General features: G+C 39.0%; 1 protein-coding gene across 1 annotated transcript in view; it reads right to left on the bottom strand.

Annotated features, from left to right (window-relative positions):
• The window catches only part of cntnap5a (contactin associated protein family member 5a), a 140,390-nt gene that overhangs the window by 27,324 nt on the left and 90,794 nt on the right, over positions 1–22,272 (bottom strand). Inside the window, exons 10-13 of the mRNA XM_036561924.1 lie at positions 18,396–18,567; positions 6,828–6,934; positions 6,141–6,260; positions 4,323–4,523 (exon numbers count right to left, since the gene is read on the bottom strand). Coding sequence (XP_036417817.1) covers positions 4,323–4,523; positions 6,141–6,260; positions 6,828–6,934; positions 18,396–18,567 — 600 coding nt within the window. The remainder of the gene's footprint in view (positions 1–4,322; positions 4,524–6,140; positions 6,261–6,827; positions 6,935–18,395; positions 18,568–22,272) is intronic.

Here is a 22,272-nt window from a genome sequence, read left to right as displayed (position 1 = left end):
GATTGAACAAGAAGGGAAAATGAAAGAGAAAGAGAAGAGAAATAGAGGTAGAGAAAGGAAAAAGAAGAGAGAGAAGAAGAGGAGAAGAGCGATAGAGAGGAAGGGAGAAAAAGAAGAGAAAGAAGAGGAAGTTGAGAGAGAGAGGGAAGAGAGTGGTAGAGTGGAAGAGACAGCGAAAGGGAAACAGAGGAGGGCGAGAGAAAGAGAGAGAGAGAGAAAGGGAGGAAGAAAGAAAAGAGAGAGACTGAAAGAAGATTAGAAGGGAGAGATACAGAAGAAGAGGGAAAAAGGGAAAGAGAGAGACTGGTAGAGGAAAGGAGAATAAGAGAGAGAGAAAGAGGAGGGAAATAGACAGAGACAAAGAGGACAAAAAAGAGAAAGAGAGGAGGAAGAAAGATAAAAGAGACTTATTGAGAGAAGATGAGGAGGGTTAAAGATACAGAAGAAGAGGATGAAAAAAGAAAGATAGAGAGACTGGTAAAAGACAAGATAGGAAAATGGAAGAGTAAGGAAATAGAGGTAGAGACAGAGGAAAAAAGAGAGAGAAAGAAAAGAGGAAGAGAAGAAGGGAAAAAAGACAAGAGACAGAGGGAGTTAAGAGAGAGGAAGGAAAGTGGTAGAGCGGAAGAAGGAGACAGCGGAAGAGAAAAAGAGGAGGGCGAGAGAGATAGTGTGAAAGAGCGAAAGACGGAGAGAGAGACAAAGGAAGAAAAAAGACAGAGATTTGGAGGAGATGAAGAGGGAGAGAGATACAGAATAAGAGAATGAAAAAGAGAAGGAGAGAGAGAGACTGGTAGAGGACGAGAAAGAAATCGAGGTAGAGATAAAAAGGAAAAAAACGGAAGAGAAAGAGAGAAGAAGGGGAAAAAAGACAAGAGACAGAGGGAATTGAGAGAGACAGACGAAGCAAATTGGTAGAGCGGAAGAAGGAGACAGCGAAAGACAAAAAGAGGAGGGCGAGAGAGTTTGTTTGAAAAAGCGAGAGATAGAGAGAGAGACAGAGGAAGAAAAAAGACAGAGAGACAGATTTGGAGAAGATGAGGAGGGAGAGAGAGACAGAAGAGGATAAAAAAGAGAAAGAGAGAGAGGCTGGTAGAGGACGAGAGGGGAAAATGGGAGGAAATCAAGGTAGAGACAAAGAGAAAAAAAGAATAGAGAGAGAGAGAAAGAGAGAGAGAGAGAGAAAGAGAGGAAGGGAGAAAAAGAAGAGAGACAGACGAAGCTGAGAGAGAGAGGAGAGAGTGGTAGAGCGGAAGAAAAGAGACAGTGAAAGAGAGAAAAAGAGGAGGGCGAGAGGAGAGAGTGAGAGAAGGACATATCAAGTTAGAGAGATGGTTTATGTGGCATTTCAGAAAAAAAATGCAACTAATTATGTTTTGTTTGGAGTCCAGTGGACTGGAAGAGAGGAGAACAGAACATTCCCTTTAATGGTGGTGGAATAAAAATCTTGTTTATTGTCTGCAGTGACATGATATCTGCCTCGGAGGAATTAAGCTACATCTATTTTTCATAAATTAGGAACCTACACATGACTCTCCCCCAGCGCAGCCTGAACAGAGAAGAGAGAGAATCTCAACAGGCGTGTCTTACTGAACTCCCAGGGGGAGCGCAGGCAAACTTTGTTTAAAGGACAATGTGGATTATAAAATGCTGAGACGAAATACCAACCAAGTAGCCTCACCAGTTTTAATATGCTAGTATTACCGTATCAGTTGTATAAGGTGTACTACAGGTTTCCTTTAACATCTTCACAATACGTTCTTGTAAAAAACAGGATTAACGATTGTAACGCAAGCCCCCCAACCCCCACTCCATATTAAACTATATAACTTGGCACCTTTTGGTAATAAGAACTACTTCCCTTCTCATTTTAAAAGTGGTTACTTCAAACACATGCATTCGTGAGCTCCTGTTGGTGTAGATTCACGGCTGTTTCTTCTCTTTAAACGTGACTTGGAAATAGCTCCCCCTTGTGGAGGAACTTCAGACTGCTAAACGGGCCCACAGAAGTGAGTGAGTTCTAGATACCTGAGTGAAACCATGAAGCATTATATTTTCATAATTTTAAAACTCATCTGAAGCATTGGGACAAATTAAGATGTATAGAAAATGCATAGAATTTTCCTCAGATGGTATGTCACACTCTAAAGAGCCAGTAGGGAACTGTAGTAGCTTAACAGCCTATTAATATCCTTTCACAACGCATTGTTTTAACAGCAAAAAGGAATAAAACATTACATGTGTACTATCTAATACTTAGCGTGCTGTTTAAAGTTATATTTGTCTTTTGCAACGCAGAATTAATGGCCATCTGAAGCATTACAATAGAACAGAACATTGCTAAGTGAAGGTTATAATACAAATGAATTAGTTCCAGCACAGCTTTGTGCGATGTGACAGTGATCAAAACAGATTACGTGTTCCATCTTAGGAAATTTATTTCTCTCTCTTTTATTGTCAATTAACCATCTGGAACACTGACATGGGGTCATATATAACTGCAACTGGGGGTGAAATGGCACATTCTATTGCCTCACCTCCAATTCAGTGTTGACATATATTTTGATCGCAAACAGCAGGGGATGATCTGACCACTTTCCTTACCTACTAATAGCTGTGGGAAACAACGAAGTATTATATTTTTATATTTCCCAAGCATAAATACACTTAAGCTTGACAGACAATGCTTAGAATTTTCCTCAGACTGTGTGTCGCAATCTGGAAAAACCTGGAAAGGATCAGTTTTGGGTTTTGAGTTACTTTTCAATAATCATCGATATTTATTTAAACCAGTCAATTGCCCATCACTACCGTAATGCTAACAGTCTTATCTGCTATTTTCCATTCATTACTAGCAACATCGGCAGCTGAGCTGAAGTGTTCATCCCATAAAATGTGTAATGTGCAATGTCCACTTGGTCCTTGGAACCAAGTTCACATTCCTGGACATTCAAGGACAACTAATCAAAAGCTTCACAATTAGCTGTCAAACCAGGGTGACATTTATAGAAGCATCAAAGCACAAAGACAGCAATTTAATGGTGGAGAGAGTATCAATTTGAACACTCCTCTGACAGTTAAGACTTTACACTATAGTGCTTCTGAGAGTCTGGATTTACTGCATGGCAAGTGCAAAAGGTGAACCCTGGACTGGGCCTTGTGAAGGACCCTGCAAAAAAATATGTCTTAGCAAGTGAAAGCATCTTACATATGGTTATATTTCTCATTATGAGACTAGTGTAAGAATATTCTAAGACTATTTAACCTGTTTCTATGTATTTTTTTATTTGTTTTAAGTCATTTTATATTATGAACGTGTCTTATTCCACTGGCAGATCATTTTACTTGTTTTGAGAAATAATGAAGATCATTTTGTGTATTTTAAGAAATAACAATTAAAAAAGTAAAAATTTCTGCCACAGGAATAAGACACACAAGATAAAATCACTTAAAACCATTTTAGAATGTCTAGAAATATGTGAAATAATATTACAAAATTCTTAATTTTCTTAATTAATCTCATAATGGGAAATTAGCTATATTGACTACATATAAGATGTTTTCACTTGCTAAGATTTCATGTTTTGCTGTGTACAGACACGTTAGACAATGAAGCCTGACTCAGTATGAGGGAATCTGCAGTCAAAGCCAATACAAGCTTGAGGGGGCACTCCTGTCAAAATTAACAATGTAACCATTCTACATCTGTTGTAAGCTTGCCTACTCACGTCTTCCATTGCCACAATGGTCTCTATAGTGATATTTTCTGGTTTAAAGACTAGGAAAATATGTATTTGAGCAATGCTTTCTGGGTATTGTTGTGAGAGAACACTGACGGATGAACACACACAAACATGATACAAAATCCTAAATTCTCTCAAAGCAGTGAGGCTGAGGGATGCAAAGAATAATACATAACACAACAAATAACATAGTGAAAAATCTAATTCAGCAGTGTCAGAATCCACACAAGCAAGACTTTCTGAGATTTACATTTATGGCATTTACACAGGTAGGTGAAGGTGGTCTTAGGAGTCTTTCCCAAGGACTCATATTGTTATAGCATAGAGTGCTTACCCAAGTGGAGGATTAAACCCCAGTCTACAGTGAGGGGGAACAGAGGTCTTACCCACTACACCACTATACCATTGTGTACAGCATGCAGGTTGTATAAGTTTCCATTTCCAGTTAGCTACATTTGATTTGTAGCCCCAGTGCAAAACTAACGAAGCAAATTTGGACACCAAACATATCTTGGCTTATGAACTACATTTGAGGTAAGAGGAAAACAGAGCGACTTTGATTTTTCAGCCAGGACTCACCCCATGTGTTGAAAAGCCGTGATCTCCTGCACTGGTAAGTTATCCTCTGTTGACAGTATTCCGACTGTGACACAAGCACCCTCAGCTGCTCCGGAGAGGCGCCATAGTCAAAGCGCATGTTGTACGGTTTCTCCAGGGTAGAACCTCGGACTCGTGCCTGACTTGTGCTGTTGTGGTGGACCACGGTCCATACTTTGCTCTCTGGAATGTAATGTAACGACAAAGGAGAAAATACAGGTCATAGAACATCTTAATGTGCTTCCAAGTTGTTTTATCCCTAGACATTAAGGGTCAGTTTCACAGACAGGGAATAGGCCTAATACTCTCCTTTTATTGGAGAATCTCCATTCAGAATGCTGTGTTGTCCAGGGACCCCATGAATACTAGAGGGTATTTCACACACTGATCCCTGGGAACCTTAAATGATGTTGGATGGCAGACACACCAGGAATTCGTGGTCATTTTTTTGCTTGTTGCAGACTAAAATGTTTTGCAGCGGCGCTTATTGGCAGCAATATTTTTAAGTATATTTTTGGATGATTATGAGTCTTATATTAATTTCACTTGCTGTGATGTGGCCTACTTAGTTTCTGTCAAAAAAATAGTGTACCAAGTGAACAAAGAACATGCAACTAAGGTTAAAAAATAAAACACCATCTCAAAAAGAGTATTTTTTTTAATGTTGTACATCAAAATGATGTAATGAAAACTGACTACGATAACAAACTACTGACAGATCATCCACATGTACAGTCCCACTGAACATGTTCTCTAAACGAACTTAGGAATATTTAGGAAATCAATCTGAGGAAATGTATTAAACATAAAGTACTCAGAGCATCTACAGTGATGCTTGAAAGTTTGTGAACCCCTAAATTTAAATTTAAACCCTTAAAGCATAAATTTGATCTAGAACTTCAGATTTTCATCATTTTCTTCAATAAATAAATGATGAAGTCTAAAATTTTTGTCTCATTTGTTTAATTTGTTTCTCTATATCAACTATTAGGACCTGTGTGAAAATCTGATGAAGTTTTGGGTCAAATTTATGCAGAAATATAGAGAATTCTAAAGGGTTTCAAGCACCACTGTAGCAGAGATGCAGCTCTGGACTAACATGAACCCAGCGGCTAATGTGCTCTGCATCAACCAGTACAGTGCAAAACGTCCATTACAGCAATAAAGCTCAGTCACAGCACATAAGGCAGGCAACTGCTTGCAACAGCCATGGAAGGTCGTTCACACAGATGCGCAGACACGCAGTCAGAACGGAACTGACCACATTACGGAAGTTTAACTTAGATATCTTAAGATCCGTCTACGTGTGGGCAGAACAGCTGAGACTAAAGCTGAATAAACAAACACAAACATTTACGTGAATTCTTGCAATTGCAAATTCCTGGAGCATCTGGGGTGGATTTATCTGCACTGTAGCACTGAGATCAATAAAGAAGCACATCTGAAACTGAATTATTTGCAACATTCTAGGCCACAATTAATTGATCAGCATTTACTATACAAAATTAGAATGATGAAGGATCAAACTAGCTTAAGTCATAATCCCAGTCATTACGCTGGAATAACGCAGGACAAAATCCCTTCGGGTCGCATGATAATCGCTGATCAAAACCAGAGGGCTAATGTGTTGCCAAATAGTTCTCTGGAATAAAGCTTCTCAGTATCAGATATTATGAACTAAGATTACACAGCATTACGATATTTGATGGATTACATTAACTGGAATGTTCTGTGATCCGAGAGCTTCAGAAAGTTTAGCTGCATTTCCAGTGTAAGAGGGGAGAGAAGGCCGGAGCGTACCTGTCATATTGCAGTAGACCTGAATGGGGCCGAGAGGGCCGCTCCCATCAGGATCAATGGAGAAGTCGCCAGAGGAGCTTCCTGCAAGCCTGTAGGCCTCGCATGAGGATTCGTAGACAGCTGGAGTGAAGCAGAAAGACCAAGAGAAAAACAGAACGCGAGTCTGAGAATTCACTAAAGCATATTTCATGTTGAGAACAAAAGCTGACGTTGGACTCTTATGTAAACGTGGGAACGTTTTGTTACAGGCGGGGGAAAAAGGTCAGTGCCGTCTGCATAAGAATATGCTCTTTGCGGGCTCTTTGAAAGGATACATCTGGAGGGGAACGTGCATGGGACGATCTAAGAACTATGCGCCAAGTAGCTTAGCAACTAAAATGTGTTCTTAGTAATCAGACTAGAGCGACCTTGCAAATGGCCTTTCACATTATTCCATTTGATGTGCTTGACTTCAGACTACCTGGGTCGCTCAAATTAAATAGAAATGAATAGAGTGCAAAATAATATTGTGGTTGCGGTTCATAACAGGAAGCCTTTGTACCAGATTCCAGTTATCAAAGCTAAATTGGAACACATAGTGCGAAATTTGTGTGTTGGCTTGAAATAATACTGTTTTAATAACAATAATACTGAGTTTTCCAGGCTTCCAACACCTTTAAAATGCAGGGATGCTCTAAGTAAACCTACAGTTATGGCATGTAGCTCCACTGTATCCGGTTCCAGCGCAGTCGCAGTGGAAAGAAGACCAAGTCTGAGTGCAGCGGCCGCCGTTTTCGCAGAAATTGGGGAGGCACCTGAAAAGAACAGCAGCGACAAAGGGGAGGAGCGCATCAGACACAATGCAGCGAAACAAAACTATTCAAAATATTCAATGATAATGACGCTACGGAGGCTTATCTGGTGGGCCACATCTAAATCTAAAGCAGACAGCGTTCGCCTAATCCACCCTTCAATAAAACATCGCAGTGAAGAGAACGCCTGTCTGCATTAGCCCAAGCCTCAGATTCAAAAAAGCAATTTAGTGAGACTGAAAGAAGATGGCAGCATTCTATTAACTTGCCTTCCACACAAATTTGTTTGCGTCGGAATTGGCCTTGATCTGAAACTGTGAGACAGAGAGCCACAAAGCGTCCATTAAATCAAGCCAAGCTGCCAAAAAAAAAAGAGTTCTTTTGACTTGCTGACACTGTGGATATTTCATATTTTTACTTTGTGAATTCATTTGCTTTAAATTGGTCAACTAAATAGCAGCTTTTCATGGTAACAATATTAATCAAAGAGGAGAGTTTGACATTTGAGCAACAGAAGCTCAGCTATTACAGTTAAAACTACAGGAGGTGAATGCTAATTTTTTTACTGCAGCGAGTACCAGCAAAGCCCAGTCGAGCTGCCACATATACCCGCAGTACGTGGCTAAGTGTTTGTCCGCCGAGCAACATAAGAGCACAACTTGAAACACAGCAGCTGACAAGAAGTGATATTTTGTTAGAAATAAAGGTTCTGTGTAGGTACATTTTTTGTTCATCAAGGTACAAACAATGTAAATGTGCCCTCAAAGGTACAACAGTGGTTTTAAGGTCCAATTGTGAACCACAAATAAGTTTTTTCTGAGAGGAAAAGTACATATTTGTACCTTTTTATAACCTGATGTTTTAAAGCAGAACAATAAAATTAAAAGGCCTGGAGACGAGACGGGGTGTGTGGAGTCAAAACAACTTAGAAAATATAACTTCAATGGATTATGATACAGTTATGTTCCCTGACTAAAGGTACTGAGATGTACCCATGAGGGTACCACCCCAGAGACAAGGGGTACTGCCCCAGTGACCTTTCTTTCTGAGAGTGTAGTTAAGGTCCTGATGCTTCTGGTTTTCACTTTTGTTTACATTTGCAATGTTAATAGAGATCATCCACATCAGAGTTAGAGACAATTCAAAAGCAATCAAATTCTGAAAATTGTGTTATATGGGTGTTTCTGCAAAGTGTATTTAAATTGGTTGAATTTCAAGTACCAGTTATCTAATACAAATAATGAGCTACAGAAAACTGCAAATAATTTAAATTCTTTAGAAAGTTAGAGACCACCTTTCATTTACTTAATTTTCTTAATTTTTTATTGAGGTCAAAACAAAAGCTGTTAAAAACATCTTAAAATTCCTTCTGCTATCTAGTTTATAGTATTCCAATCTATACTGTGTAAGATATTATTGCTAGTAAATGAATGCAAACTGCATTAATAAATATACACAGTCAAATGCAAAAGTTTGGGTGCCCTTGTCATAGTTTCTAGTTTTTTTTTAACTCTAAAATAAGTTAACACATCCTCTATGGAGAACACGCTACACATTTTAATGCACAATTATTGTTTATTTGCTGAATTTAACATACTGGAAATACACAAAAATCAAAATGTGGCCTGCACTGTAAAACATAATGAATTAACTTAATGTGTTTGGTTTACTTTACATATTTGTTAAAATTACTAATAAAAATCTAGTAACACCTTCTATTTCTTGTATAATCTTGTATAACAAGTTACTGAGGTAAATTTAGCCAAGATCAGTTAATCTGGATAAATCCAACAGACTGAAGAGTCTTTTGCCAAAAAGCTTCCCAGCATTCTTAGTGGTTTTGTTGATTTCTGTTAATTAACTAATTTTTCTCATTTATGAATATAATTCTCTTTGCAAAATATTACTTATGTGTCATAACATACTGTCAAGTTAAATGTGAAGTCTGGATGCATTTTCCATCTTGTTTTTCTCACCATGATGGTGTTTTGTGTTCAGGTTTATCAGTTCAGCCTGAAACCATGGAATGGAATGGAAAACATGCACTAAACATGCACTATTAGAGTCTTCAGGGTGATTCTTGTCCTGTTTAAGCCACTTATTTGCTTACTGTACAGAACAATCAATTTGATATAATGGAGTTCTTTTAATTGATGCCAATACATTCCATAAGGAAGAATATTTGATCCAAGTTAAGTAATTCCAGAGTAAGCAGTAGAGCACTGCCAGCTCAGTGGAAAACAGTTATTGGGCTGTTTGAGTTCATCTTACTGGCTGCAGAAGTGTGGATCACTGAAGATTAGAGAGTAACTATAACTTATATATATATATATATATATATATATATATATATATATATATATATAGATATATAGATAGATAGATAGATACATAGATAGATATTATGCAGATGACAATGCAGTGGTACGTCACACTGTAAATAATAACATATCATCGCTGTCCAATGAAAATCAAGTATCTCTGAAATAGTAACTTTACAGGGCAAAAACACTCTTACCTTTCAATGTAAGTTAATGTAAAGAGATTTTATGCCAAGTGATTTTAGAGCATTTATATTGGTCCATTCATCATGAAATTTGCACACAGTGTAAAGGACAGCTGGTGTGTTGAAATGATGTATAAAAATAAAAATCGACAAAAATGGAGATACATAGATTCCTTTGGACAGCGACGATATGTTAATAGAGGTGCAATATGTCTGGGTGTATAAACAAGTGGCAGTGCAATATGCAATATTTACAGATGGATAAACAAAGTGGCAGTGCTATATGCAATATGTATGGATGTATTAACTCACATGAAGTTATTTAAGCTTGAGCCTGTTAACTCAATATTTTCGAGGCAATAAGTAAATTCAATTAATTTAAGTTTATAGTTATTTTTATATGTTATGTACCAGCATGTTAAACTCAGTAAATACATAGAAATTGTGCATTAAAGTTTGCAGGAAAATGTCACATTTATGTGTGTTCCCTGTAGAGAATCTGTTGACTTATTTTCACTTACAAAATCAGCAAAACATGGACTGGAGCTTGTGAATTGCCCATGCTACTACATGATTCTGAAGCATTCACTGCAGAAGCAAACATATTTCAGATGTAATTGTTTTCTAAGCGGAACTTAAGGAAATGCTTCACACTACGAGTGCACATACTGGAGACGTATTTGAGGTACAAGCACCACTGGGGTGCTACCTCGATTGCTCTTTCGTAAAAGGATCATTTAGAAAAGTCTTCAGAACGTGCAAAGCATGCTGATGAGCGTTCTCATACGCACACTCAGAAAACAAGTAAATAAATAAATAAATAAAGCTGTGCTTCACACTCAGACGTACGAGCCTCCCTGAGACATTATGATTAATAGCACGTTCATCTCGGCCTGCTTAAATTTCACAATTACCAGCCTTTTAGTCCCGCATATATTATTTCAAAGTGCGGCTTCCTGCCATCCGTTCCCATGAGGACGCTGCTTTACGAGGCTTCCTCGTCCAACGCCGGCGCGCTCCTGAAGCCATTAACCACTACAGGGGGAGTACGCTGCGCGCCGGATAATGTTTCTGGTGATGGTTTAATTACCTTTTGTGCTATTCCTACTTGGGCCCAGAAAGGGGGCTTTGGTGGACCATAAAATTACGGCGGCCAATGTGCAGAACTGCTCACCAGCAATAAAGCGGTCAATGAAACTTTAAGTGCCTGGCCAAACAATCTCACACAAAATTGACGGACTGTTAGGCTACAGGGACAGGCAGACAGACTGCTCGTTATCTAACCACCTATTTGACTTGTGAAACACTCCACAAACTAATTTTGTGTTGCCTGAAACAAAAGAGAAAAACACTTGTATGCAAAAGTTTTGGTGCTCCACACAGATGACTTGTATTGTTGCTTTTCTAAGTGAAAAAATTCCACAGTGCCTCCGCAACTTTTTGTTTTCAAAAGAAGAGGTAAAACAGTTTATGACCAAAAGATGCTGAGTTACTCAATATTATATTATTTAATATGTGATTGTAATTAAAGATTTACATTAAATCAGTAAATGCTGTTAATTAATCAGTTAAAGTCAAGCGAGAAAAGTGCATCATTTGCAGATGCTCTTGCATTAGGACATGCCATGCATAAAATAAAAAATAAGCACTGTTTATGACCATTTCAGGTTTGATTCCAAAGGAATATTAAAAAAAGCAATAAAGATGAACGTATTGTGAACCATTTAGCAAACACTTTGCACACAAAGATGACTGTGCAGTCAAGTCACAGTTCAGAAGAAATTCTCCTGGGTGAAAACAAACCTACGATAACGAGCCCCTCCCCTGAATGAACCCAGAATCCTGGGTACGGACCCTAGTAGGACTTCAGGCCAAGTCTGAAAATGCCTTTAGACCAATAGCAGTAACTGCACTGTTGCCATGTCATTAGCAATGCACCTCATAGCAAATGAACATTCCCAACTGTGTTGAGTCGCTTCTGCTATTTGAACAAGCTTTTTAAGCTTTAAAGTAATTGATTGCGCATTTTTTTCATAATTAGAGCACTCCACTGCAAAATTACTCAAAACGTCCATCACGAATAGGCTATATGTTGTTTGGGTGAATGCTTTGGGATTTTGATGGGATGATGTATGTGTTTCTGCAAGAGAAGCTTTAAAAAATTAAGGCAGTGATTCAGTTTTGCTTGAGACGCTAAAAATGTCACATCATTCCATTTAAGGCACAAGGAGAGGCTTCAAACAACTCGCTAACAGGAGCAACGTGAAAAACAAACACATTTGAAGGATAAAAAACAACCCCCAAGATCCTATTTTGAGAAAGTCTCTAGAAACCCTCTGAGACAACATTGGGGGAAAAAAAGAACACACGTCTTGAAGGGCATGCCTGAAGCAGTGGGCTCTCAGTGAGTCAGAGCAATATTGCCTTCTTTTCTCTGTAAGGGAGACTTTCTCTGAAATAATGACTGTTATGATAATGTTTCAGTGAATGAAGCCTTGACGGGCCGAATGTGGGCAGGCGTCACTTTAAAATGAAACACGTTTTAACTCTGCATTTGCCTTGCAGTGTGAGCTGTAGAACTGAGACCAGGACTGAATGCTTATTGAAAAGGCACTGGCACATTAGCTGGGTTTAAAATAATACATTAAAAGGTATGTGGTCAGTAAAAAAACGCTAATGTTGAAAAAGATTAATTAGCAGTCACAAAAATCATAATGTGGTTTACACAAACTGACAGCTATTCATTCAACTGAGCAGCATTTGAACTTTCCACTGAGCTATTCTGTTCAAAACGCAGTACTGTGCAAAAGTCAGAGACCACGGGAGTCGTGATGTCACTTTTTTTTTTGGAGGGATCGGCACATCTTCTGCTGAGGAGAAAAGACCTCGACAAGTCCTCATCAGCATCAAACACAGCACTGATTAGCTCATTAGCTCATCTGAAGAGGCAGCCTCAGTTACTCTTCCAACACGAAAAACCTACTGATTTCCCTTGGCCAATTTTTTAATAATAAAACATTTCCATCTAAATGCTTCAATATTAGAAGTTCTTAATGTGGGATTTGGGACCTCCCAGGAAGGGGTCGCAAGGGTGTCGCTACAATATATATAAATGATCAAACCCAGAGATACTGCTGCTCAGTGGCTCCACCTACAGGCCATAGAAGATGGACTAATGTTGATCATGAATTTTTACTGGGTGAGCTCGTTACTGAGGAAGGGTCTTGAATGACTGCTGAATCTGAAGCATTTCTCAGCACCAGGCTAAAGATTTGTGGTTAAGTGCTAGTGAAGGAATGCAGGTCCAGGTAAAGAGCAGACTTAATATTTCATTATTCTTCTGTAAATTATTTAATGTGAATATTGACATGTGTGGGGACAGAGGGGGCTGGATGGGGGTGGGTTGGCCAAGAGGGGGTCGCAAAATATTTTTAAACCCAAAATAGGGGTTGCACTGAAAGAAAGGTTAAGAATGCCTGTTCTATATTTTTGTGGCAACACCAGTGCTGTCACCTAAAAAGGTAAGTGTACAGTCCTACATTCTTCTTCTTCTTATTATTATTATTATTTATTGTTGTTGTTGTTGACGTTGTTTCGGGATATCCATTTATAAACTCATCCCTAGCCTATATCACCATTTTGTTTAAAATATGAACTGAATGTTTACATGCTTTATAAGATTCTCTTCCAATTGTGTGATGTTTTCGGGAATTTGGAATGAAATGCCAGCAGGAACAAAAACGTTCAGAGAGTAAAGACTGGGGAATTTCTGTCAACCCCTTTCTACTATTGGTCCAAAAAATCTGTTGTACCCAATCGTTTAGACATTGCTTGACATATGCCAAGCCATACTTCATTTGCATAAACCTGAGAAAACGTAAACTTGATTTGTCATTGATTTGTCGCCCTGTTAGTTGTAAATTGCAGCTACAAGTCGGCTACTTCCTTAGGAAGTAATTAGTCGTCTGTCAATCTGTCGTCTGCCAATTATGCATTTAATTTGCATGATTCTAATTTTGTACATAACCTTTGTATACTTGTGAGCTACATTAGCCTCATAGCACTACTGCAAACCTAAAGATGCAAACTTCAGACACCAACCACATCTTGTTCTTTGCTTTGCCCAAAAATTCCCATAGTCGGATCAGTCAGATACCAAATTGACTCTTCCAGCATGTACAAGAAGGACAGAAAGAGAACCGTAACAGGACACGTGCTTTGCAAGGCTGTTTGGGTCTCCCCTTGTTTACGCTGGGCTCATTCTTCGAGTTACTGCCAAGGGGATTTCTCCGCTACAGACGGGAGCACATCAAAGTCGGAATAAAAGTGCGCTGACACACGGCCCTGCGCTGGCAGATACGCTGCAGACACGGAGACACTAAGCCTTCCTTTCAATAAAAGGCACGGTCCAAATGAATACCCACAGCCCTCCGTTCTGACTTTCAGAACTCTGCCACTCAGAAGCCAAATCCCCTCTCAGCACTGGAGCACTTGTTGACAATGTCTAAAAACCCAAAAAATACAAGGGGCGAGGCGTAGCAGGACTTGCCTATTTTGTTACTTAGGCAGCCGACACATAGGCTGAGTCTGCTTACAAAGGGAGCAACAGAGGAGAGACCGGCTTGAACAGTCTTCAGCACTTTCGCCCTCTGGCAGCTTCTCGGAGCTGGCACGGAGCGCTCTGAGACTGTCACCCACCGCGTGGCGCTGCGCCCCTCAGACCATGACAGCTGGTCATGAATGATTTAGAAGCGCCGTTGATGGAGGGGTCTCGTCTTGTTCACATGAGTTCACTATTAATAAAACCCTCTCTCCACAGACGAGCCGGCAGGATGCATTCCCGCTTCAAAACATCGGCCTATCGGGGGAAGCCACGGATGCCATCCTCGGGAATATGCTAATCTGCTTTTGCTGCAGTGTCATCTTGCAGAGATGCAGATATCAAAGGGAGCTGGCGAAAGAAAGGGGCTTTGGAAGCGATTTAATAGTGCAAATAAAACAAGCGTGAATGAATCTCTTCTAAAGGATTGTTGGCAAGGATAATTAGTAGGGTTTCAACCATTATATCTGAAGGGAAATTCTACCTTTTTTTCAATGATGTAAAAGATGCAAAGTCATTCAGAGCAGTTTGAGGGGTAGACAAAGTTACTGAAAATTGTTCACAGTGGTGGTGATAGAAACCAGACGTCTGAAGTGTTTAATGTCTCTAAAAAGCTACATAACAAAACTACAAAAACAAATATGCTGCCTGATGCCTGAGACATTGTTTTATGTTTACATTTTGTGATATTTTTTTTTCCTTTTTTGACATTTCACTCATGGAAGTACATGCAGGCTGTTGTAAGGAAAAAGAGCCCCCAAAGAAAATATATATTTTTTTCAGATTTATCAACATTTTACCATCACCTACATTCCATATAAAAACCCAGATGATGCATGTAGGTTCACTGGTGGTTTTGAATGGTAAATAAAATGGCTACATTTGTGTTATAGACATGGCGACCCCTGGTACCTATTACCATCACGGTAAAGAATCTGAACTATTTCACACTAAACCACTCTGAATTCCTCTGTTAACAACTATAATTTAATTATGCATATATAAGTAATATCAATGCTATAATATGATAAATCCTACATTTAACAGAGAAATAAAATGCATTTTTTTGACAAACAGCATGCATTTTTTTTTTACTTATTGATTGTATACATTGACTGTAAATATAGCATTTTGGAATAAAACTCTTCATATTGTAACTGTACAAACAAAACTTTGCATTTTTTTTTCAATTTTGTCATTTTTATTTATTTATTTATTTATTTTTATTTTTTTACAGAATTTGAAAACAGCAGCTGCTGTTTAGACTGTGTCAAAATTCTACGATGACTGGACCAAAAGAATTGCTCCAAATTGATAATCTTGCAATATTAAGTTACATGAAAAGTTAGGAACATTATTTTCTTCCCCTGTAAAGTTATGTTTATGGAGATACGAGGTTTTGTGCATGTGGGGATTAGTGGATTTCTTCTTTTTCAGTAAAAATATCAGCAGACAGCTGCAGGACAGATTATGGTCTGGTTACTCGCTAGCAAACTCATTCAGTACATGTATGTGATGATGATGACCAGCTGTTCATTCCATCTGCTCATATGTGTTGAGAGCAATGTAATGTACATCCCGTCTTAGTTTCACTGTTTTACCATTACAAATGATTTATATATTACTACACTTACTCTAGACTACAAGATGGCTCTCCAGAGGTTCTTTAGCAAAGGAAATGGTTCTATTTAGAACCATGAGTTTCATATAGTTCCATTTTTATGCATAATGGCTCTTTGCATGGTTCTTCTGTTTGATCGAGAATGCATTGTATATGGTAGTCTTATAGTCTTAGGCATATTGGAAAAATAAATACGTAAAAAAGAGGTTTCAACTCGCTCCTAGGAGACAGTACCTAATGTGGCTGTGCTGCAGCAGATTACATTGTAGTGGTAAATTTATATCAGTCTCGCACGTGGATGATGCTGCAACCCCCAGAATATGTTTCTTGCATCACACTGTATGTCCTGTTTGTCCAAAAAGAAAGCTAATGAGGAGTCAAGAGAACGAGTCACTTTCTTACTCATTTGTTTCCTCCATCCCGGACCCCCCGCGGACCGCCTCCACGTAGGCTGCCACGTGGCAGTGGGTCGATCGGGGGCCCCCCGATTCCAGCATCCGGTAATGAGAGACACCAGAGGATATAGCACTGAGCTTGTTAGCGGGGCCACTAACCTGAGTGACATTACAGAATGAACATCTTCCTGTTCCTAATTAGGGCTCTGATAGTTAGCCCGGCTCTGCTAGCGCTGCTGGAGGCCCGAGCGACAAACAAAGCACTGACAGGTGTGAAGACATGAAAGCGCCGCTTTTGTGTCGAGCCATGACTGTAACGAGAGCAAAGTGATATTTTTGTCGTGGGGACAAGCAAAGAACAGCGGTGCTAAGTCTGGACTTGTTTACCGACAGCAAGTTTCCCAGTTATACTGCTATCGGCAAATGAAAGGTAGCAGAGGCTGATTAGTATTAAGCAAGTGAACCGTGCTAATTGGTGCGCACAAGCTTTCATGCATTGTTAGCCACGTTTGGGTGAAAGATTTCTTTAATATGGGGTTGTGTCATAGAAGGAATTCACTACACAGCCTCAGGTAATGTTTCATAGTGGTAACATGCAAAAATATAAGCAATATTCAGTATTTTGCAAAAAATAGTGGAGATGTGGCCAGGGCCTGACCAGACTGTCCAAGAACCAAGATTTCAGTCTGAACCAGTCTGGAGCTTGACAACATTTTGTATGGACCTGTGCCTGACCCAAGCCAAGTTTTTGCTAAAGGGGTCCAACAAAATCCCCTCCCAAACTGATCCAAACTGGCCCATTAGCACCCAAAGTGCAGAACAAAACCTGATCTTTCTGTGTTAAAACTGAGTAAATTACTGTGAAGCAACAATAATAGCCATCACCAGATAATGGACAAAAAATTATATAAAATAATAAAAAATAGATTAAATTCCACTTCTTAACATATGTATTCTTCAAACAATGCTTTTTAACTATATTCCAACTAGAGCTTGGCTATATGGCCAAAATCTGATATTGATATTTTCGCAGCATGCAATGTCACGATATTAGTTTTTTGACATCTGATCAGTTGAAACTGAGAAAAAAGAACTAGTGGTGCTACAATGTAAAAATACTATGAAACACTATGAACATTCAGTATTTGCAGTACTAAATCCAGTTAAACAGGGCTAATTTTGCTATCTTTCTAATAAAACAGGCAGTTGGTCAGTTTTCGACAAGCACTGATGATATGCATGATACATTTAGAATAGCATATTGGATAATACTTTATTTGGATAGTCCACTTTAGATGCATTGTAGATACTTAATTACTTTGAAGTTACATTCAACTAAATATCTACTAAATTGAGCCTTATTGTCTTTAACTCTAAACCTGCCTCTAATCCTAACTCTAACCTTAACCTCAACCCAAAACCTAAACCCAACCCTCACCCTGGTCCTAGCCCTAAACCTGGTCCAAATCCTTACCCTAACCCCACCACTGTTTAGAATCAACTGAGTTTCAACAGTTAGTTTGTTAACAATCTGTAGATAATCTATAGTGGACTATAGTGGGCTACCCAGATAAAGTGAGACTGCATTTTGTATTGTATTGTGACATAATTATCACAATAACAATATGTATTGTCATATTGTCCAATTCAACCTTTTTTAGTCTAGAACGCCAAGTATGTCCTTTTGGCTGCACTAAACTGTGCTCTCCTGAATCGATTGGCTGTTTTTATTTTTTCCAGCAGATCAATTTTGTGTGGGGCTTGTGGTCCTAAATCCTGTCAACAACATGAGTGGGTGACTCCAGAGTACCAGATTACAAACTTTTAAGGTAGCCTAATGAAACGTGGGTGAAAGAATAAAGTAAGGAGAAAACAAAAGCTGAGAAACACAAGATAACATATTTGTGACATCTGAACCTAACTCAGCCCAACCCAGGCAGTCGGATCCCACCAGGAAAAATATTTCAAGCTCTAGCATCTGTGAAGAGCCAGTGTGGCTGCAGGTTTTCATGCCAAGCAGAAGCACACTTCATGTAACTACTGTTGTAATGATTAAACAAGTGTGCTTTTGCTTGACTAGAATGAAAACCTGCAGCCACACTGGCCGTTTGCGGATTAGATGGCGACCTCTGATATAAGCTATAATAATCCTTTCAGTTAGAATAGAAAAGGTACTATAACTGAAACTATCATACAGCTTTGTGTCTGAAATGGGTCGCTACAGTGCAGATAAGAGATCTTTCTACTAAAGATCCAATAAATCTATAAACAGGTGTATTTTACCAATGTCAAAAAGTCCAAGGTTGAGTTACTTTCAGAAGTAAGAAAATGAAATTATTTACCTGTCCTGAATGCCACAGATGTCAAACTGTAGTTGATTCCAGCTTCCCATGACCCCTTGCTGGACAAGCATAAGATCAATTGGTTGGTTGTTGATGAGGATGAGACGCATACATCCCTGGAAGGCCATGGTTGGGTTCATACAGCTGGAGCCGTTCTGAGCCACCGGACATCCTGAGAAAACATGGAAGACAGGTCCTCAGTGATGGGTGCAATTCAGTCAAACAGTGTAGGATGTACTGGATGTACTGACAGAAAGGCATTTTTAAACACGGGCTAATTTTCTTCTTGTCTAGCAGTAAGACGTTTGGAATAATCTTCAAAACACTGCACTATTTCGATTAATTTCCAGTCAAAAGGGCCATTTTTTAGCATTAGTGCGAAAAGCGGGAAACATATTTAACAGAAAATTACACAAAAGTCACCTGAGTATAAAATTAAATCTATCAGTATTTAATTTGTCCACTCTTCGTATTTCTGCACTTAATGCCACTTTTACTGTTCCACCCCTCCAATCTTAAACTCAACCAGTTACAGCTGAGTCCTTCCAACAAACGCTGTTTACAAACACTGACATTCTGTTCCTAACATTCACATAAACAGCTACCCATACCCACCCTAGCTGCCTTTTAATTTGTCTCTCTTATGCGCATCTAAAATAGCCAAACAAGACATTTCTGAGGAGATTAGGTATAAGAGATAATCCACTTGCATAAGGAAGGAGAAAGTTATGAAAAAACGTGAAAAAAAAACAGGAGCTTCCAACATTGGAGCTCCAGAGAAAACGGGGCTCCTAACAACCACCTGCAAGATCTGGTAGACCACCAAAACTGTCCCCATCAGATAACATCTGCACTAGAACACCACTTGAGAACTGGACACTTGAGTGTAGAATGTGGAGGTTTTATAGACTGACGAGTCTAAATTTGTAATTCAGATTATTTGAATGGTGAGAAGCAGAAAATTCTAAACTGAACTTTGGAGGTGTGGAAAAACATCCCTGTGGATTTCTTTCAAAAACTGAAAGCAAGAATGGAAGCTGTAAAAAGGCAAAGGGTGGACACTCTAAATACTGAAAAATGCTTTTACATGTAGTTGTGCAGGTTTCTGTGTGATTTTCTGTTAACAGTATGTAAACAATATATGAATAGTCTCTAACTTTTACACCTTCACCTTCAGGAAATGTCTTCTAGATACATCTTCAAGTGTCTACAAGTGTAGTCATCTTGGCTCACTACTGCCTGACTATTCAGTGACCTGGTTGACTGACAACATTCACATAATTTCCTGTTGCTGTTTCATTATAAGCCTCTTAACTGCAGGCAATGAAGAGCTACCGGCTGTCTACCAACTGATAATAAGAATGATTTTTACTACTCATAGATCATTAAGCTTGTAATGACCATTCATTATGAAGATTTTGTGATGCGGAATTCTCTCATCAGTCAAAAGCAAATGTTCTTTTGGTCTCTGTTTCCCAGAAAAGCAAACTAGTATATTCTACATCTGTTACGGCTTTGTTGGCGATTTAAGAAAAATGCTGTTGTGTGGGATCTACACATACAGCCATGCTTTTTTACAGGACATTTACATGAAGAAATTGAATGCACATTGGATGCTTTCACTGGAACACTTTGCAATTTGTTGATTAGAGGCAGAATATGGGATGTCGAATGTTGACAGACTTGTAGAGCACTGGTCTTTCGGATTCTAGGAAAAGCAGCTTATGAAGACGTGAGCGGCATCGCGCCTCTGATGGGCTGCTTGTTTTATTTATTTATTTATTTGTTTTTAAAGAGCTATAAAATACATGACAGCTGTAGACCCGAGTTTGAGCTGAAAGCTGCTCTGCAACACAATCGTAAGTAGTTAAACTGAATAGTTCTGTGAAGTGCTTTGGTGAGTGGTGCTCTTAACAAATGAATAATACAGTTAATCTCAGTATAGTAAGAAACAGAAATCCATATTAAATGATTCCAAGAAGGAATTCATCTCTAATGGCATCACAACATAAGAAACAGACAGGACATGACAGCCTTCTCACTCGGCGAATACAGACCTTTACATGCTCCCTTACCAGCCATTTATTGAAACTGTGGTTATTAACATATAAGGGTTTACATTTATAACTTTATAGTAGATGTGTCTCACAATAGATCACTGCATTTTAAATCTACAACCAGAGGCAACCTGGATAACATCTGAGATCTGATATTGCAGTGACCATACCCCTTTGGTTACGGTCAGGGAAGGTTTTTTGTCATATCATTGCCAAAATAGTGTCATCATACCTATATGAGCTTGTTGGACATCCCATTCCAAAACCATGGGCACTGATTGTGGCTACAGCCTCCACTCTTCTGGAAAGGCTTTCCACAAGATTTTGGAGTGTGTCTGTGGGAGTTTGTGCTCATTCAGTCAAAAGAGCATTTGTGAGGTCGACGTTCCAGTTAATCCTAGAGGTGTTCAGTGGGGTTAAGGTCAGGGCTCTGTGCAGGCCAAAGGAGTTCCTCCACACCAACCTCATCAAACCATGTCTTTATGGCGCTTGCTTTGTGCACAGGGGCTCAGGCATGCTGGAACAGGAAAGGTCCTTCCCCAAACTACTGCCACACAGTTGGAAGAATATATTTGTTTAAAATGTCTTTGTATGCTGTAGCATTAACGCTACCATTTAGGTACCAAGTACAAATAGTGAAAAGCTCCAGCTCTTTATCCCTCCTCTGCCAAACTTTACTGTTGGCACTATACATTCCAGTAGGTAGTGTTCTCCTGGCATCCACCAAACCCAGATTCATCCATCAGACTGCCATTTAGTGATTCATCACTCCAGGGAACATTTCCACGGCTCCAGAGTCTAGTGGCAGTGTGCTTTACAGCCCTCCAGCCAACGCTTGGCATTGCGTATAGTGATCTTAGGCTTGTGTTAAGCTGCTTGGCCACCTCATACTCCTCACACACCTCATGCCCACATACTTTTGGCCATATGGTGTAGCATAATGTACTACTTTTTAAATGGAAAAAAAAAACATCTTAGTGTCAAATTTGAGCAAATAAGATAAATATGATTCACTGCAATAAACCATGAGCATAGTTAATTATTTCATTCATATGACAGCCCAAATGTGATTGCAATTGCAATTTTGGAACATTTCTATTAGTTTGTTCATCATGAAATATTCCAAAAATCATAAAGGCTGGCATTTTCAAATGGTGGGGAAAAAATGGAGTTATAAAGTTTGATATGGCACCAAAGACACTCTGTAATAGTGGAACAGCTGGTATGACTTTTCCGTATGTCTTGGCTTTCTGCAGTTTTTGGATGAACAGTGAATCAGTGACATTTAATGCCAAGGATATTTGTATCATGGCTGCCCCCACCTTCCTGCCTAAGGGATGAATCTGTGCTGCAGCTCTAGGACACATTGCAGTCTTTTCTTTTGGTTTCCCTCATGGCAGCAGACTCTGTTCTGTACACTCTAGAATTATACTCATTACCCATAGAACCTCATCAGCTTTACTTCTGCACTGCTGCAGGTTTGGAGACATATCCCAAATCTAAATGTACTGCAGACATGACATAGAAAAAAAGTTTGAAAATGAAACCTTTTATAAATGCTGAATCAATACAAATGAATGCCTAATAATTCTAATGTTGAATAGCTGGCAACCCAAGGACACACAGACATATACAGAAAGAGAAGGAGCAGAAGGGCACAATGGCTGATGGACAGCTTAAAATGTTCTGATCATTCTAACCCTGAAGCAGCACATACATGCATGCAAGACCACAAAAAGAGATCTCTGTAAATTGACACTGACAACTATTCATGAAGAGACTGCTTTTACAAAGACAGTAAAAGAGTATTAATGAGAGAT

This window comes from Colossoma macropomum, unplaced genomic scaffold (assembly GCF_904425465.1).
Source record: "Colossoma macropomum unplaced genomic scaffold, Colossoma_macropomum, whole genome shotgun sequence".
Taxonomy (NCBI): domain Eukaryota; kingdom Metazoa; phylum Chordata; class Actinopteri; order Characiformes; family Serrasalmidae; genus Colossoma; species Colossoma macropomum.
Note: the sequence above shows the minus strand (reverse complement) of the source record. Positions and strands in the feature narration are given on the sequence as shown.